The sequence below is a fragment of the Lates calcarifer genome, linkage group LG7_2 (genome assembly GCF_001640805.2).
Source record: "Lates calcarifer isolate ASB-BC8 linkage group LG7_2, TLL_Latcal_v3, whole genome shotgun sequence".
NCBI classification, from domain to species: domain Eukaryota; kingdom Metazoa; phylum Chordata; class Actinopteri; family Centropomidae; genus Lates; species Lates calcarifer.
This window is the reverse complement of record NC_066854.1, coordinates 8815086-8832488: the sequence shown is the minus strand read 5'-3', so window position 1 is coordinate 8832488 and position 17403 is coordinate 8815086. Positions and strand designations below refer to the sequence as shown.

General features: G+C 41.6%; 1 protein-coding gene across 2 annotated transcripts in view; it reads right to left on the bottom strand.

The window, feature by feature from the left end:
• Nucleotides 1-13088: 13088 nt before the first annotated feature.
• Nucleotides 13089-17403, bottom strand: part of slitrk6 (SLIT and NTRK-like family, member 6) — a 102098-nt gene continuing 97783 nt past the window's right edge. For both annotated transcript variants that reach the window (XM_018689236.2, XM_018689240.2), the window contains one exon: nucleotides 13089-17092. In XM_018689236.2, the coding sequence (XP_018544752.1) occupies nucleotides 14540-17077 (2538 nt within the window). In that variant the 5' untranslated portion in view covers nucleotides 17078-17092 and the 3' untranslated portion in view covers nucleotides 13089-14539. The remainder of the gene's footprint in view (nucleotides 17093-17403) is intronic.

Genomic DNA, 17403 nt, shown 5'->3' with positions numbered 1-17403 from the left:
CATTTTGGAATGGTTGAGGCACCACTGGGCTGGCATTTCCAGCAGCAGCTGTTGAGTGTTGTAGCATTTGCAATTCAAGATTTAAGGTCGTTAGTATTGGTTTGTGTTAACTTGTTTACCTAGTCCAGGTACGTTGGAGCTGTGTGCATATGTGTGGATGTGTCCATATGACAGGTGCGGCAGAACTACAGTACAATAACCAGCTAAAAGGACACTGAAGTGCACTTCTCTTCATTTTCTTTCAGTATCCACTGTTGAATGTTTCTGCTACACACAAATCATCATCGGCGGGTATGATTGCGTAAATTTTCCAGTAGGTCTGTGGCCTGTTGCTTTGTCCGAACATTGCAGAAGACAACCACAAATAAGTTATATTCCAAAATTTCATTCCAAAATTATGGAAAATAAATATCTATTTTGTTTGAGAATTTGATTTGATTCTGCCTCAAACTTACAATAAAGCAACAGCAAGATCAAAAACAAGAAGAAAGTATTGTGTTAGGCATAGAAATGAATGCATGGCATGGGTAGATAACACTAAAAGTAGGTAAATTATGCATCATGTGGATTGAACTGTTGTGTTGAAACTTTATTAGAAGACATAATGAAAAAGTAAAAATAGACTGTAACACCTGTGACTGAGTTGTTACATAAGCCTGTATGAAGCCAGTTCAGACACATTTGTTGATTAAAATAACAGCGCTTCTGTTCAAACGGGGTGACAGCTAAAGAGAGTGGCTGAGTCGTGAAATAACCACCGACTCAGAGGCTGAACATTATAGTCCCTGCTCAGGACACCGTGCCTCACACACTTTGCAATCACATTAAATCTTTCATTTCGTATTTTGGCACTGAACAGTGAAGCTCTTAATTGTGTATTACATTGCATCTGGCACCCCCCCCCCTCACAGTGCACAGTGAGGAAGCCCAGTAACACCAATATTTCATTCGTCTGTAATTGACAGGTGACATTTTCATGCACCAGCACAAAGTTTTGTAGCCCTTGAAAGACAAACCAGAGTATCACCTTATAAAAAAGCCTTATATGGAGATCCCAGCTTTCTGCAGAGCTCAAATAATATGAAAATGTCTTTGATGTTATTAAAGTAATCCTATGCATAACCTTGCAGTGCCTCATTATCTTGACACAAAAGGGAATGGAGCTTGTCACTGTATTCCATATTTTATCCATGATTTAGCACAAAGCTGCCCCGAAGTCACAGTGACTGCTCTCTACCTGTAGCCTGTGTTATGTATAATAAACTTTAAATTTATGTAATCCTCTTCGCACCTTTGTGCTGAACTGCAAAGTCATTTGGAAGAACATGATAAAGAAAAAAAGCAAGTAGAAACTAAACTTGTTTTTACATGTTCTGAACTGCACTTGAAAATACCCATTAAAGGTGACTCTCCCATTCCTCAGAGCCATTACCCAGAGACAACTTTTTTCCCAGGCAATATCTTGGCCATCGGGATGTAATGCTGGACTTTTTATGAGATCATCCATCACTTTTGTCCCCAATCAAACTGCTTAAAGAAGCATTTTGCTAGTGAGCTGAGGATTCAAGTTCATTGGTTTCTTGATGAGGTAGCTAAGCCAAGGCAGTTTGGAACCTCTAACTGAATCCTAACTTTAGTTTTAGCATGGACTTTTAAGTTCTAAGTGAGTTAAATGCGTGTGAAGCTAAAAATCAAATCACAAAAGTAAAAAAAAAAAAAAAAAAAATGTATATTGTAAAAAAAAAAAGTATAACAGCAACAAAGTCTGTTCTTTTTGCTGGGGTTATCATTTCCTTATATGCTAACAATATGGTTTGTTGTTTTTTTTTAAAGTTAACGTAAGCAGTAAGGTAAGCTAAACAGACTGAATAGCTGTTAGCCTAGCATATACTTTGAAAAGGGACTGCTATTTACATCCCTTTACTGCCACAAAATGAGTTTAGCAAAATGAGGCCATGAGACCATTCAAAACATCAAACACTTTATCTGAACCACTTATTTTCCTACTCTTTCCAGCACTGAGCAACTACATACTGTATGAGGACTCCCTTCAGGGCAACTCTCTTTGATTTGCTCCAAAATGGCAGCTGCTATTGTCATTTGAGCCACACCTGTGGAAAATTAACCCAGCCAATACAGCTGGCACTTTTTACATCACCCCTCCTTAGAGAAGAACAATGTGGTATGTTGTCAGGCTGGCCTCAACCTAAAATGCCAAAAATGATATTTAGCTTCCAGGCTCAGAATGAACAGAATGTTACTGTCATGTGATATATTGTTTTTTTTTTTTTCTTCCTCATTTGTTTGTGCACTTTGTTGGTGTTTGTGATTTTAGGTCACTGGTCTCATTCATTTAAATCCACTGATGAGGTCACTATATGCAAATGAAGGCATGTATGCCCCTTTCTTGAACGCAACATAGATATTTTTCAGGGGCGAACGAGGTGAGCGTGTCCAAAAATACATAACACTGAAGAACTGGTGCAACATTAAATAAAAGTGAGACAGCAACAAAAGGTCATCCTCTCATTTATGTCCTCTGGTGCTGGCACCCCTGCGACACATGTTAAAAACAGCCTAATGTCTAGGTATGTAATAAAACAAACAAGACTAAGAGAAAGAATGCGTTTTAAAAAGAATCCCAAAAGTGCCCCGAGTTTACAACACTCTCTAACAGTGATTGACAGCAAAGAGCTAAGAGGACATAGTTTAAATGCCTGAGTGATTTCGGTGACTTGATGCACAAAGGAAAACGAGCTTGAACCAAATAAAAGGACACCTAGAGAACACAGACACACTGCAGTCACAACAGTATTATCTCCTTGAGGATTTAGGAACCTGCTCTCCTACGTAAGCCCAGTGTATAAGAGATTCGATCTTTGGAGATTTTGTTTTCTTGTCTAACTTTCCGAGGGTGATGCACGCCGCATAATCAGATTCTGGCTAAGTTGGAGGAAGCTCTGGCTTGTTTGTGTAGGTGCAGCAAGGTGGCTAAAAATAGCCCAGCGGGGTGATGGAGCAAAAGAGGCTGCATTTGAAGGAGCATGGGACAAGATAGTGGCATGATGTCGCTGCATTTTATGGAAGTGAGAGGGGGCGAATGAGCAAGAGAGAGGTTGTGTGTGGGAGTGGGAAAAAAAAAAAAGGGGGGGGGGGGTGGTGGCAGAGAGCGAGCAGGATTGAGGAGCCTGTGCATGAAAGAGGGAGAGAGAGAGAGAGAGAGAGAGAGGGGGAGGTGAGGAGAATTGGGGGAGAATCCAGCAGAGGAGAGGAAAAGAAGAGGCCAAACTCCAGGGGCTTGCAGCCTCTTTTCACCAAACTGACAGCAGGCACAAGCTCCCGCTGAGAAGGAGTGTGTGTATCCCGTTACACAAATCCCCATATGCTTGTGCACCTTTTGGATGTGTGCGTGTGTGGGAGGGGGGGACTCCTGCTGAAGTGTGTGACCTAGCTCACAGTGGATATGACTGGAGCTGGAGCTCACTAGCAACAGGGTGGATGACAATGCAGTGTCAAAAGCCTGAGCAGTGTCCTGTTCACCCCTTGAACACACCATATATTCCACTAAAAAAATGCTCCAAGGGATTTGGGTATGATTCACCATGTCGGATAGACTCATATTTGCATGGGTGTGTGTGCACCATCGGGGGTGGGTGATGGTCGGTGAGCAACGTGTGCAAAGTTCACACGTGTCCGACGGATCATTTGCGGAGGTGGGCGCTCTGAGATTACACCAAGTATTGATCTGCAGCTGCTGAGTTGGTCGAGCTTGACTGAGAAAATATACGCACGCACGCAAAAAAAAAAGCACATGACGATGAAGACGAGCTGATTCATAGGAACACAGCAAAGTGTGTGTGTGTTATGAATGTGGGCACGTAGGAGTGTGTGATGTTGTCATCAGGAACAAATTAGCCTGTGCTGCGAGATTTGCAGTGGGTGGTACTGAAAAAGCACATGCTGGCTTCAATAAGCGTGGAAACGGCAAACTATGAAGGGGGGGTGGGTTGGTGGAGGGGGGGCCACACACACACACACACACACACACACACATACTGTATATACAAACACACACAAGTCTGCATCGCAGCTTGCGCTATATGCAGCCATGCGCACTGGGCCATGTAGCATCAAGTCCTAGCAATCATTCCTAAACAAGCTAGGACTGTGTGTGTGTGTGTGTGTGTGTGTGCTTGGTTTCATATGCATACTCTGTGGTGGTACAAATATACAGTGTGCATGTAGGTCTCACTTTCAGCTGAGCACCAACAACATAAACCAAACCAATGACTCCCCCCCCTGCCGTGTGTTCTTGATTGTTCAGGCATGTGTATGAGTGTGTGTGTGTGTGTGTGTGTGTGTCCATCCCGAGCCACCAATATTTACAGTGTCCTCCTGAAAAAGCTGACATTTATTACAGGTGTAGGTACAGCAATCACTGCGCCATATAAAACTGTCCTTGATTACATCCTGAGATCCCTGGAGGATTGAGATTGAAAAAAAAGGGGGAATCTGTGTGTGTGTGTTCTTGTCAAACAAACTGTCCAAATGGAACAACTAGTGCAGTGTGTGTAGTTCTGCTTAAAACTACTGCTAATTAGGGATTTTTTTTAAAACGCGGGTTCTAAAACCACAGTAGGAATAAATATTTAATATGTCCCAGATCTCCAACAAAGAAAAAAAAGGCTGAAAAATGTGCGTATGTGCCTGTTCCGTGTGGTGGAATGTGTGTGTGTGTGTGTGTGTGTGTTGAAATTCGCCTCCTATCTCAGCTCTTGCAGCCTCTATACAACACAGGCCTATGGGTGAGGGATGACTTAATTGTTTTGACTTCTAACGTCAAGAATACAACAGGAGGAACACATGAAGCCCAGAGCCAAGGATGCTCAGATATTTCGTGTGTGAATTTAAAAAGTCTGCTGAAGTTTTTTTTTTTTTTTTTTTTTCTTTTAAAAAAGGCAAATTCTGCAATTCACTGTAAACGCATGCTAGATTTGCTCTCTCTTAAGCTGAGGGATGAAAGTAGTTCGAGTTCAAAGATGGCAGGTGAAGGCTGGGGCGGGCTTCGTCTTGTTCTAAAACATCAGCTGTTCTAGCAGATATCAGGGAGGATAATCACTACAGAGATACAAAACAGTAGATTCAGAAAATTATTAACCTTACAGCTGCGTGTTTGCAGTATCAAGATGCTTTGATTTGAAGGAATAGCTCATAAAAGCAGTCACTTTTTAATTGTCACTTTCACATAAATGAATGTTTTTTTGCTGTTAAGTTCAATATTTTCCCTTTTCTTTGAGAGCAATCCGCTTCTCTTAAATCCACAAGATTAAGGACGTGGCTATAATTCCAAATAAGAGGCTTCAAATCCACAGAAGAGACTTCAGGGACTTAATGATTTCACCAGGGGATGGTCCTAAGCCCCAAACACGCAGTAGAAGTGTGTCTCGAAGACTGAGAGAGTGGTGGTGGTGGGGAACTCCAGACATTTCGGGGGGGGTATGACCTATGAGTCATATTTGATTCATGTCCTGGGTGGACTGACTTCTGGGACAGGTCTGGTGATGTGTGCCAGAAAAGTTTCACTCTCACACTTGGATATTCTAAGAACATAAACAAGTGTTTTAACAAGCAATTAGTTTTAGGGAGATTGAAAAAGTAGACAGTGGCTTACTGACAGATTTTAAAGAATAATGATAACGTGCAGCGGCTTTGTTCCACCCCGGAAAAGATTTCATTGTTATCCAAGTGAGTTACTTCATTAAGGATCAAAGAGGAAGCCAGAACAAAATGACAAAAAGGTGCATCTGAAATTAGTGGTGGTGTAGTGATCTTTGTCTGCCAAAAACAGACTATCACCCAGTTTACACACATCTATAGCTGCTTTTATGTGGATCAAACACTCATTACAAATACACATAACTTTATGTCTGTTCATGGTAACAGCAAAGTGAAACTTTACTGAACTTGTAACTGAATAATCAAAGCCAAAGACGGGCTCACAATTTAATGTAATTGGGCGTGACATTTATGTGATTGTAGGCAATGCTGTTAGCATTGTTAGTATATCCTCATTTAGGCAGAGAGTAGGCTATAATTAAAATGATTTATAGATGTGTTATACATAAAATACCAACAGAATCTGGGTTTTATGGGCTCTAAGTGTAGTCCCTGATAGACGAATTGGTTATTTATTTAGACACACCTGCAGCTAAAGCAGTAGTAGTAGCAGTAGGTGCTAAAGTTGGGACAGCTATGTAATGATATTTGGATGATTAGCAAGCAGCCGTGGTTTGGGGCACCCAAACGCAGCTGCACAGACTGTCACGAGGCGGAAAACTTTGTGCAATTTCAGGAGCTGTACTTAGCGGGTTACATGATGGTTCGACTAATCATCATGTAATGCACTCAGCAAGCTCCAACTCACCACCCACAATTAAATAACAACACATTTATTATTCAGATTTCAACTGAGGGTGCAATACATGCTTTTGCACCCCCTTAGAACTGGGTCTGGTTCAAAGTGGAATATTGTAGAAGTGCCTAGGAGGTCTCAAGAGGTCATGACCTATGTGTAACCTATAGGCATGAATTTATTATGATAGCTGCTGAAGGCAGCATGTTTAATTATGCACTGTACAAAGCAAATGTAGCAGAAACTTTAATCTTTACATGCATTGTCTAAATCTGTCTTGTTTATTCTGCAGTATCCCAACACATTTGCACATTTCAAGATTTGATTTTGCCATTTCTTCCTTGCCACATCACTGACTATCCCTCTGCCTTCTTCTAATCTCAGAATTGTTCAAAGGAACAAAGAAAAATCTCGATCTGTTTTCCTGCAGATATCTTGCATTTGTGATTTTAGCAAAAAAATGTGGCGTATTGATGTTTTGAAGCACACTGAATATATTGTGATTGAAAGAAATATGATTGAGCCTGCAATTGTTCTTCTTTCCCTCTCTACTGCTGGTCTTGATCTACACCTTATAGAATACACAACACAGAAAAAGAAGCAAAGCGGGGAAGTTTATGTGCATTGCACGGTGTATACAGAGATCATTTTGAGAGCAAAGGTTTAAAGTTTACTTCTCTAATTGATATGACTTAGATGTGCTTCTAGGGCACAGAGACAAAGAGAGAGAGAAAGGGAAAGTTAGAATGAGGCAAACAGAGGAAAACAGAATGAAACAAAAAAAGAGCGAAATAAGAAATAGACTTGCATCTCATCTCTTTGTGCTTTGCATGACAGCTCTTTGAGGAGGGAGAACAAGATAGCTGGGAGCCACTGCAGTGGTAGTACTGATGTTGGCACACTATGAAACATTTAATTGCACCATCATTCAGTGGAGGAAGGAATGGATGGCTTGTGCTGCTCTGTCTGCCACGTCTTCTGGAACCCATGAAAGCCCATCAGTGATCCTGTTCAATGTTCCAAAGTGGGCCGGGCCAGGCACTTTCCGAAATGGGTCATTAGCTTGTAATATTATTAGAAACACTTTGGGCGACCATCTCATATTTCTGCAGTGTGATCACATGAGGAATTTTGTTCTAATGCAGGGAGCACAAGTGTGACTTGTGACTCTCTGTCTTGGAGGGTGATGCTGCCTCCTCACCGCAGACGGTCATGTCACAGCCGACCTCGCTTCATGCTCGACGAGCTCCTGCTGTGTTTCCAAGATATAACAAAGAGTACTCTCTTATGGGACATGTATACATGCTGCATACATGTTAAGTGTGCATGAATAGGCTTTATCTCGCCTGTAAAATTCAATTCATTGACTCCATAGAGAGGGGATATGGCACTTCTGGGCTGAGGCTCACTGAGCTTTGGTTGTTTATTTTTTTTATTGTACGATATGCAGTACATTTATATATGAACAAAGACAGGGTAATTTGTGGATTCTCACGTGTTATGCCTGTGTCAGTTGCTGCCTTCTATCCGAACCATGCTCAATTTATGCCCTGCTTAGGGCAAATTGTCAACAGGGCAGAATGAACAGTTAAAGCCTTGTAGAAATGCAATTGTGAACAAAGTTAATGTATCCTTTCATTTAATGTGCAAAATACTAGGTATTCTCGACTTAAACAGGACAAATGTGAAACCACTGCATATAGAGGTGGCGATGGTCATCCACCCCTGAGTGATCACCATAAACATTCATAAAATATATAAACATTCAGCATCTGCCACTGATACTCTCATGAGAATAAAAAAAACACATGCTAAAATGTAAAGAGCTGCCATGCAATCAACTGCACAGAGTCAGAAAGTACTCAGGCATAAATTTAAGCAGACTGCCTAAGGGTAAATGGAAGAGAGGCAACGTCAAGTGATATTTTGTGTAGTTAAAAACCTGTTTTTTCAATTGGTGTCTTGTTTTGAGCAATGGGGTGTTACATGAACATACACTTTTCTGCCACAGTTCTGGTTGTTCTACATCAGAGATTTCTGTCTTCTGTTTTGTCTGCGCTGTTTTCACTCGTTCAAAGTGGGCTTTAGTTTAATAAAATAAAATAAAAACTCAGGCCAGGTGCTGTCATGCAGCTCTTGGTAAGTAAACAGCTGCTAATGCTAATATTAGCTATGTAGCAACTGCAAAACTCACATATAGCACCTTCAACAGTAGTGGGAATATTTGAACACTTGTGATGGTGATACGGTTGAGTCGTGAAAAAGATTATGTCAATGCATGTCCTCTATTGAGTTAAAGGCTTTTTGTACACTTGTCTCAAAGCCTAAGAATGCATCTAATGCAGTCCCCTAATCTAAATCACCTCCTTTATGATCAGAATGGATTTAGTAATGTTCATCAGTCTTTTCTTTAAATGCACTATACTTCATGAAAGAGTTCCCCGATTGATTTAAGATGACTAAAGGTCTTTTCAAGAGGACAGAACAAATCAATACTATTCATAAAACACAATCTATTTCTGTACGTGTCCCAATGTTCCCCACCATTTAATCCATCAATTGGTTATGGTCTCACTCACACTGTACCTTTTCCTGTATTACTCCCCATCCATTTTCACTGAGCTATACTGTATTGTATTGTAAGACCTGATAAAATGCTGCATGCACTCCATTAAAAGGGAGAAATCCTCCCTTAGATGCTTTTACCCTGTTATATATCATTAATCTGTGATTTTCAACACACTCCAGGAACTTTTTTGGTGATAAAGTGGTGTAATTTACTTTTGTCAGGCATCCACTTTGTCTCACTATACCCTGTTGATTTGTAGTCCATGTAGTGTTTTCCTATATTTCCCAGAATTCCAAAGGAAATGTCTGAACTTTCAGCTGTGATACATGTAGAGACATTAATAGCGATAGCATTTACAGAAGTTTGTAAGACTTTTTTTCCATGTCAGTGTTTTTTAAGGCTGCACTGAATTCTGGTCTATTGAGGCTATGTGTTGTGGTAGTGCAAAATGGTGGCTTCAGAAAGAAAGTGACACTGCAGCAGCTCTGAAAACACCTGAGTGTAATGCAACAGTGTCTACAGAAAAAACAAACAACAAAACAGAACCAGAGATTTCAAAAATATATTGTCAGAGGACAGATTTATCGTTTGGTTTGAGGGATTTTTCCCTCTCATACAACAGTTTTTATCCCCCGTACCTGTGAGGCTGCTCTCAGAACAAAAAGATTCAGTACAGTACATCCCATGACTAAATACTTCTGATGTTCAGATGCAAAATTGGGTCACCGGCTTGGTGTTTAAACTGTCTGCCAAGCGAACAACAGGATAGGGGTTCAGTGTCCACGGCTTCATAGCAAGCTGCTCTGCTTGGCAGCCGGCATCATAAGATCGCCCCCGGGGTAAAGCTATGTAACAGACTACAGTTCAGTCAGGAAGTGGGGGTGTACAGACAGACAAAGTCACCCCACATAATGGCGCTTCATTCATGGTTGGGGCTCCTTAACACACTACAGAACAGTTATGTCACTGCAGTGCCTTGAAAGTACTTTGACAAAAATACGACGAAACACAGTGCAGATAAAATCTAAATGAGAAAAGTAGGTATTTCACCCGTGTCAACTGTGTCTATGGAATTCATTAGAAACACCTTTGGCACCGATTACAGCATCAATTGACATTTTAATGGACTTAATGCTAATTTTCCTGCTCTAACATGCTAAATCTTCTGTATTTTACACACGTCTGCCTTCCTCTGGCCAAGTGCATGCTGGGATAGGGTCCAGCTCCCCTCCCTCATGACCCTGAAGAGTAAAAAGCAGGTATAGAAGATGGATGGTTGGAAGGATCGATGGATGTGCGCTTCATTCAAAATCATGCAGCGTCAATTAAAGTGACCACAGGTGGACTCTAGCGGTAGATATGTCATGGGGAGAATTTTAAAGCAGCTTAAGTCAACTTGTAAAGTCACTGTAGAGGCTGTTGAATACTTAATAGAGACCCAGGTTGAGATCCACTGCTGAAATTAAATTGTTTCATCATAATAAAAATCTCATGATGCCATCACTATCGATGTTTTGCATTAAGAAGGGAGCAATACCACCAGCCGTGATGGATGTTGCTCCAAGACCATTTCTTTTCAGTGATGTATTTTTCACTGCTGGTAAAGAGGTGTATGATTCAGGGGACTCAGATACCAGATATGAGGCTGCTGTCGAGCTTAGGTTGGAAACAATGGAGGCAGCAGTATTTCCTTTACATTATGTCAGGCAAACACTTTTATTGTTTTAATTATATTAAAACCTTCAGAAAATCACCATGAAGTCAAATCAACACCGCTCTAATTTTCCAACCTTCATGAATGTAGGATTTATTACAGGGTTAAGACTTCCACTCCTGAGGAACAGTAACTAATTTCAAATTAATACCACTTTACTACTTGAATATACAGCTTTTCACCTCATGGATTTACTGAACCCTTTTTTGTCCTCCAGCAATTATATCCAGTGGCATGATTGTTCTGTATTTCTGCCACTCACTGTTCATTAAATGCCAGTAGGAGTTAGTAAGAAAAGAGGTGCAGACTGAATAATGTAATGTGCAGGGCATTAATTGACTACGGTGTACTATAAAAGAACCTGGTGAAACTCTTGGATGCAAAAAAGCGATCGATAGTGTTGCCCAGAAGAGATGTTCTGTTGTTGTGCTCGCAGATATGAATATTAATGACTTGTGGTTTGTGGACGATATAACAGATAGACCATTTTATAAAATAATAAGAGGGTGAGATGATATAGATTTTTCAGACTGCTCTTTGAAAGCACTGTGCTAATAAAGCTAATATATCATCTGTGGTACAAATGAGACACTGGACACTCCAATAAGCCCTCCATGCTGCCTGTATTAATGGAGGGAACACAAATACTAATATTGCAATAATATGCTGTGTTATTTGGTGTGTTTGGTTGCTCATGTGTAAAAAGACCTTACTTTTGAGTCTAGCAATTACATTTCAGGCCACAAGATATGATTCTCTTGTGGCTGTGATGCAAAACAAACATAGGCAGTGTACACAATGAATTGTAAATAGTCACTGTTGGTTACTGGTGTATTGTTTGAGTTCAAGTCTGTGAGTGTGTTTGATCGTGTGAACCCAGCCTGTGTGCGCTGTATGTGTAAACAATATACTCCATGCTATGTATACCTTTCATCAGTGGTTACCATTACACTTTCAGGCTTATTGCGAATCCACCAATTAGCACCGCTGTTCGTGTTTCCATATAATCGCATTACGTGTAGGTACATCGGTGTGTGTGAACAGCCGTGTTACTTTGCAGCAGCTGTCTCTAAACATGACCATCCATAGTCATTAGAGCTCAGTTTCCATTGCTTATAGCGAACAAGAGGTACTTAGCTCTAATGTACCACCATTTTTCATCATTATTGTGCAAATTTATGCAGCAAAACCCCATCACATCATCTCCTCCCATGTGGGGAACCTGTGATGTTGGTGAGAGGCTGTTAGTATTTGTGATATGACATGACATTTTGAGAACAACATCCTAAGCATTTAAAATCAAAATAAATGAATAATATCATCATTTTATAATAGTAAAATTGTCTCATATATGCTGTCTGTTTTATTTAAAAGTATTAAAATAATTCTCTGGGTCAAATCAAATTTTTGTACTTTAAGAAGTTCAATTTGTTTTTGATGTGTAATTTACAAGCTGGGTCACCCTGACACTAAATTATAGTTTTAAGATTTAACATTTCACCTGTGCTAAGCCTAAGCAAAATTTACACACCTCATTACCTTTTCTTTGAGGCTGTGGTTGTTCACTTATCTTATTAAATGTATTTAACAGCGTAGTTTTGTTGAAATAGGGGTGCCTCAGTGAGCTTTAGTTTGTAAGTGATTCCATTTATTTGAAGTCAGCCCCTAAAGTAAAGAATCTCTCTGAACACAGCTCTGCACTTTACTAATGTCTCACCTTTGGAGGAGAATATTGCTTATGAGTCTCACAGGATCGAGCTGCAGGAGATAATTCGTCTTCCCTGCTGGGAGTGTGTGCAAGTGTGTGTGTAGGTTCTGTTTGCCTCTGCAAGTTTATATATCTTAAATGATGCGTGTCTGCATACAAATCTATAAACATTTATTTATTCCTGTTTGTTCTGTATTTGTATGCGAGGGCTGCACGCACGCCTGTGCCTTTCAAGCTGTGAGGTTACGTGCATGTTCTCGCAAAGCAGCCTTAGATACATCAATTATGATAGGAAATGGAGGAATCAGAGAGGGTCCGGTGTCCCTCCACCCCACCCCCCACCCCCAGAGAGGAGGAGAAAATGAAAGTCACTGCAAAGCACGGTTGGCAAAAAAAAAAAAAAAAAAAAAAAAAAATCCCTGCAGCCATTGTTGTGTGATTAAGGACTATGTATGAGCCACCGTGGGGGGGGCTAAATTATTCAAACAGCAGGAAAACAACCAAATGGCGTTTACACAAGTACATGCATGCACGTATATGTATGCGGTGTGGAGAATTGATAAGGCAGAGAGAATGTCATTCTTTTTCACTCGGGGTGACTGCTGTGTCAATTAGGGGCCAGACTGTGCACTGCTCCACTTTCTTGTTCAGTAGCTTTAACGTTCTGGACTGAGTTAACCATCAGTTCATTTCCAATTCTTTATTTCCTGTTTATCAGTTACAACTGTTTATATTCTATACAGCACTGAAGGCACACAAAAAACAAAGATATAATGGAACATAAGTATATACAAAATATACAGAATAAATAATTAAATCTAGTTGAGTAGAAAAGCTACAGAGTGTGTGCTTACATGAACCGTTTCAAAGTTGAATGAGTTTCCAAGAGAGAGAAGGGAGTGTGTATTATAAATCCTGAACAGTGACAATGTCCGCTTTGCAAAACATCAGTCGTCGAGAAGCAGTCCACTGTTTTTAATATGAGCTTAGAAACAGAAAGAGAGTCGGTCGTCCGTCTCGCCGTTTTTTGTTTTTTTGGGGGGGTGGGGGTAGGGATAAACCGTTCATGTGCTAATAGATTAAAATGATTATCAGTTCACAACAGTTCCAGATCGGCCAATGTCAGTATGAGGAAGCAGCTCCTGAATGCTGTTTTGAGTACTGTCAGACATAAAATAGTGACATGAAACACAATCTCACACTCTCTCACACACACACTAAAGGATCATACATATTTGTGGCTCATTTGTTCTGGCAGAAAATTAAAAACAAAAAGTTTCAGCAGGACTCTGTTGATTGTCATGCACCATCTTATGGCATTTGATTAGTGCAATGCATTTTTACAAGATTACAGTTGTGTATTATATACTGTACTTTAAGTGCTCTATTTACTGATTGAGAGAAAAAAAAACATCCTTTCTCTGGATATCACCAGCTTGTATAAAAATAAATAAAGATTCCATGACTGTGCAATGCGATGGTTTGATCATAAGAACTGACAGGAGAACAGCAGTGGAAGCAGCACTCTCCTATCAGTGTTTTCCGATGTACAGTTGGCATTTCACTGACTCTACGGCACAATGAGCATTCTGGTTACAGCATTCCAGCTGGTTTGTGTTGACTGAGGGTGTAATCAGGTCATACCCAGAGTCAGGATAGACTGATTAAACAAGCAATTCTGGGTCAAGTGGTGATTGAAATTCACTCACTTCCTCCCAAACATCTGCTTTATCCTGTCAGGATGTCAGATGTGTGTATGCGTGGGGGGTTGCGTGCGCTGTGTGGATCAATTCATTTGGCTGCGGTAACGCCATGGAAATTTAATCAATCATAAAAAGCTGATTGAGTGGATTTCAAAAGAGAGTTTCGACCCAGGCCTGCTCAACAGACTGCGATAGCTTCTATAAATTACATTTGGCCAAAAATATGACACCTCTCACCAGCTACATAACATGGCTGTCAACAGATAGAAGATAACCAAAAAATAAACCAGTTACATTCTGTGCTACAGTTAAACTTAAAGTGATGTGCCCATGATACATATTTCACACTGTGGAACGTACAAGAGGGCAAACAGGACAAGGCACTTGTTTCAGAACATAATATATATATATATATTTTTTTTTCTGCTTAAGCTCAGTTAAATGCAGTTTGATGCTCCAGAACCTCCAAATAGTCTGGCTCAGTATGCAGGTTAGCCTTGAGTTCAAAGTACTCATTCTTAGTTTGCTCAAGCATGACCTTACGTGGTCTTGAGTACATAATTGTCTCCATTAGCTTTAACTCCTCCTGGTGCCCCGGGACCTGCATGTCTACAGCAGACTGAAGCTGTGGCATGTTTTTCCTAAGGTACTCTGTTATTCCGAGCTGCTGCAGCTCCTTCTCCCTCTCCAGAATATTCCTGTACAAGGAGTTGGGATTCCCGAGAGTGACAAACTCTGCGGGGCACTCTCCGGTCATGGGTCTGAACTTTGAGCTGGGGTTTCCTGTCAGGGGAGAAGTGTTCTCCTTCTCCATGATGCTCCGGCAGACGTGATGCTTAGCGCTGGGCTCGTCAAGGCTGTAATCCAAATCTGCATCGTGCTCCTTGTGCTGGGAGCAGTAAGTGGGGTTGCGACAGATCTGAACAATAGGACTGTGTGATCTCTCTTCATACAGAGAGGCAGACCCTGTTCTTTGGGTCAGAGTGTGGTGCGTAGTTTTCTGCCCGTACATGCTGTAATGTAAGTGGATGGGGCTGCTGCTGGTGTTTTCCCGGGGCTGCTCCTCTGCTGCTTTTTTCTTGGCTCTTCGCCGCCGCCGGTGCACCACAAACACCACCAACCCGGCTGAGCAGAATATAATCATCAAGACAAAAATAAGCAGGCTTAAGATGAGCACAGAGAGTGGGACAGTGTCTGTGAGGGGGCTGAACAAACCCTTGCCACCGCTGTCAGGCCCCAGTGTAGCTGTCACGCTCTCCTCCCCACCTGGGGATATAGGGTAGTAGGTACCTAAACCGGGACACAGCACCTCATGACGCAGACTTCTTAGCTCAGACTGCATCACATTCTTTGGGGTGTGACACAAGATGGAGCCCACCACTGTGTCCTTTCTAAGTTTTTCCACCCATTGTTTGAGGCTGAGCAAGTCACAGCTGCAGTCCCAGGGGTTGTCCTCTAAATAAATCTGCTCTAGTGAGTCAAGTTGATCAAGCACGTTGCTCACTGGCAGGTGCATAAGTAGATTTTTCCTCAGGTTTAATTTGGTGAGGGGCACATTGCGAAATATCTGCGCCGGAAGAGAGCTGAGCAGGTTGTTATTTAATGACAACAGCTTCAGGTTTGGCAGGGGATTAAATGTGCCTGGAGCAATCTCTTTGATAAGGTTGTATTCCAGATACAGGTATTCAAGGTTGTGGAGGCCCACAAACATTGTGGAGAACAGCTTTTCAATCCTGTTTCCATTCAGATACAGTTTTTTCAAACTGCTCAGGCTGAGGAAAGTTTCATTATCAATGTAATCAATTCTGTTGTTTGCCAGGTTGAGCAATTCTAAACTGTCGTATGTGACAAAGTCATACTTCAAGAGTTTCTGGATCATGTTTCCTGTCATGACCAGTTTAGTGGGGCTTTGCTGAAGTATTCCGATATCTGACACCTTTTGAATTCCTCTGTCCTGACAATGCATCAAAAACCCAGCCACAGGGTGATTGTGACAGGAACAGTGTTCCACACAAGGACTGCCGGGAAAGTGAGAGGGTGTCGGTACCTTGGCGTCATCTTTGGCGTTGATCAGCTTGGGAATCTGAGACACTTTGGATGAGGGAGTAACAACCATATCCAGAGACTTTGATGGCTCCTCCAGGTTAATATCTGCATGGGACGGGCACAGAACATCCCGCTTCACTTTAGCCAGAATGGTTCCTTTAAGGTGATGTGGTGTGGTGCACACCACGTCCCCGATTGCCGACTGGGCCCTCATGTTCTCCATCCAGATTTTTAAATGTAAAATATCACAGTCACAGACCCAGTCATTGTCCTCCAGGAGAAGTTCCATTATCCGCCCGATGTGCTCCAGAAACCCCACATAAGGCAGCGTCTGGAGTTTGTTGCCACGTAAGTCCAGGTGCGTGAGGGGCACGAACCGGAAAATGTTGCTGGGTAAAAACTCGATGGAATTATCATTCAGGATGAGGACCTTGAGGCGGATGAGTTTGTTGAAGGCCCCCGGCTCGATGACCCGAATGAAATTTGTGTCAGCTTGGAGAAACTCCAAATTCACCAGGCCTTGAAAAGTGTCCTCTTTTAGAGTGACGAGGAAATTGCTATTTATGTGGAGTTTTTTCAGTGAACCGAGAGTGCTAAAGACCCCTGGCTCCAGCTCTTGTATGCTATTACCCCCAATGTGCAGCGAAAGGGCATTCTTAAGCCCTTCCATTTCCTCTGCACGGAGCTCTACCAAGTCATTTTTGTAAAGGTTCAGGTGGAAGGGCACACCTGATGGGACTTTGATTTGGGAGATTTTGCTGATGTTTCTCTGCTCACAGTTAAGATGAAGGATGCCATCTTTCCCCTCGCAGGAGCACAAGGACTCACAAGACTCACTAATAGAGGATGATGCCTGTGAGGGATGGATATCTTGGGATTGGCCCGCGGTGAGAAACAAGGCGATGAAAATGATACAGGGCACCATTTCGGTCTGAGATATCTGTGAAGAAAGGACAGGGGCATGGGCAGAAGGGGTGGGGAGGGGGGGAAAAAAAACATTAAGTGCACATTACTGTACAAAGGTCGTGCAAAGGATGACAGAAAGTGAATGTATAGTTGTGAATAATCTTTCTATCAAGATGTCTGGCACTGAATGATATCCAATCCCACTGATCCAATGTCATCCAAGTTTCATGTGTTACAATACATGAACTTTGGTTGTTGTATGTGTAAAACTGTAGTGTAAAATGACATTTAATGGGTGCATCATATGCATGAAGGGAAGTCACACTCATCTTGGCTGAAAGCATT